General features: G+C 38.6%; 1 protein-coding gene across 1 annotated transcript in view; it reads right to left on the bottom strand.

Moving 5' to 3' along the window:
• The window catches only part of cstpp1 (centriolar satellite-associated tubulin polyglutamylase complex regulator 1), a gene marked incomplete at its 5' end in the record, with an annotated part of 4467 nt that extends 3635 nt beyond the window's left edge, over nt 1-832 (bottom strand). The window contains one exon of the mRNA XM_083893396.1: nt 715-832. Within this exon, the coding sequence (XP_083749522.1) occupies nt 715-832 (118 nt within the window). The remainder of the gene's footprint in view (nt 1-714) is intronic.
• Between the last annotated feature and the right edge of the window lie 255 nt (nt 833-1087).

The raw sequence follows: 1087 nt of genomic DNA, 5'->3' as shown, positions 1-1087 counted from the left end.
AACAATCACTACTGAAATGAGAGATAACATAAAAACGTGCATTTTATTTTGAAAGAATCACGACTGAAATCGGAGATAACGTAAAAACGTGCATCTTATTTTGAAAGAATCACTACGGAAAAAAATGCGCATCTTATTTTGAAAGAAACACTACTGAAATGAGAGATAACATACAAACGTGCATCTTATTCTGAAAGAATCACTACTGAAAGAAACGTGCATCTTATTTTGAAAGAATCACTACTGAAAAAACACACTTTATTTTGAAAGAATCACGACTGCAAAAAAATATGCATCTTATTTTGAAAGAATCACTACTGAAAAAACCCCCGTGCATTTTATTTTGAAAGAATCACTACTGAAAAAACCCGCGTGCATCTTATTTCGAAAGAATCACTACTGCAAAAAAATATGCATCTTATTTTGAAAGAATCACTACTGAAATGAGAGATAACGTAAAAACGTGCATCTTATTTTGAAAGAATCACTACTGAAAAAAACCCCGTGCATTTTATTTTGAAAGAAGACTGGTTTCCATGACTTCAGAGGATGACTTCCTGGAGACTTACACTAACCTTAACCATAACTTGTACTGACCTAAACCTCACTTTACATTATCGGGGACTTGATTTATGTCCCCACAACACAAGGAATACCTGCTACACACACACACACACACAGACACACACAGCTAACGTGCTAACATAAACATACCCAGGTATTCATCGACGGAGGAAAGAAAACGACTCATTCTGCTCCTCTTCACCGGAAGTGACGTGTGCAACCCAAGGCGAAACGTAGAAGGGCGAGTGTCACGCGACGATGACGTCATTTCTGCCTTCTGAACCAGGAACGACGGCGCTGGGTCACCGTGGAAACGACCGGATGACGTGATTACGTCATCGTTGAAAATGTCCCCCGAGCAACACAGCGAACGAACAAAGGTTCCTACGCTCTGTGAAATAATCCAATCGTAGTAATAACAACAACACTAATAATATTAACAACAATAATAATGATAACAAACCGTGTTACGTCATTGAAAGCCTGGTGGAGAAGAGCTGGAATGTCTACTCCCTCTATGTTG

The sequence above is a fragment of the Microchirus variegatus genome, assembly GCF_963457635.1.
Source record: "Microchirus variegatus genome assembly, chromosome: 8".
Lineage (NCBI taxonomy): Eukaryota > Metazoa > Chordata > Actinopteri > Pleuronectiformes > Soleidae > Microchirus > Microchirus variegatus.
The sequence above is the reverse complement of the archived record's forward strand: the minus strand, read 5'-3'. Positions and strand labels throughout refer to the sequence as shown.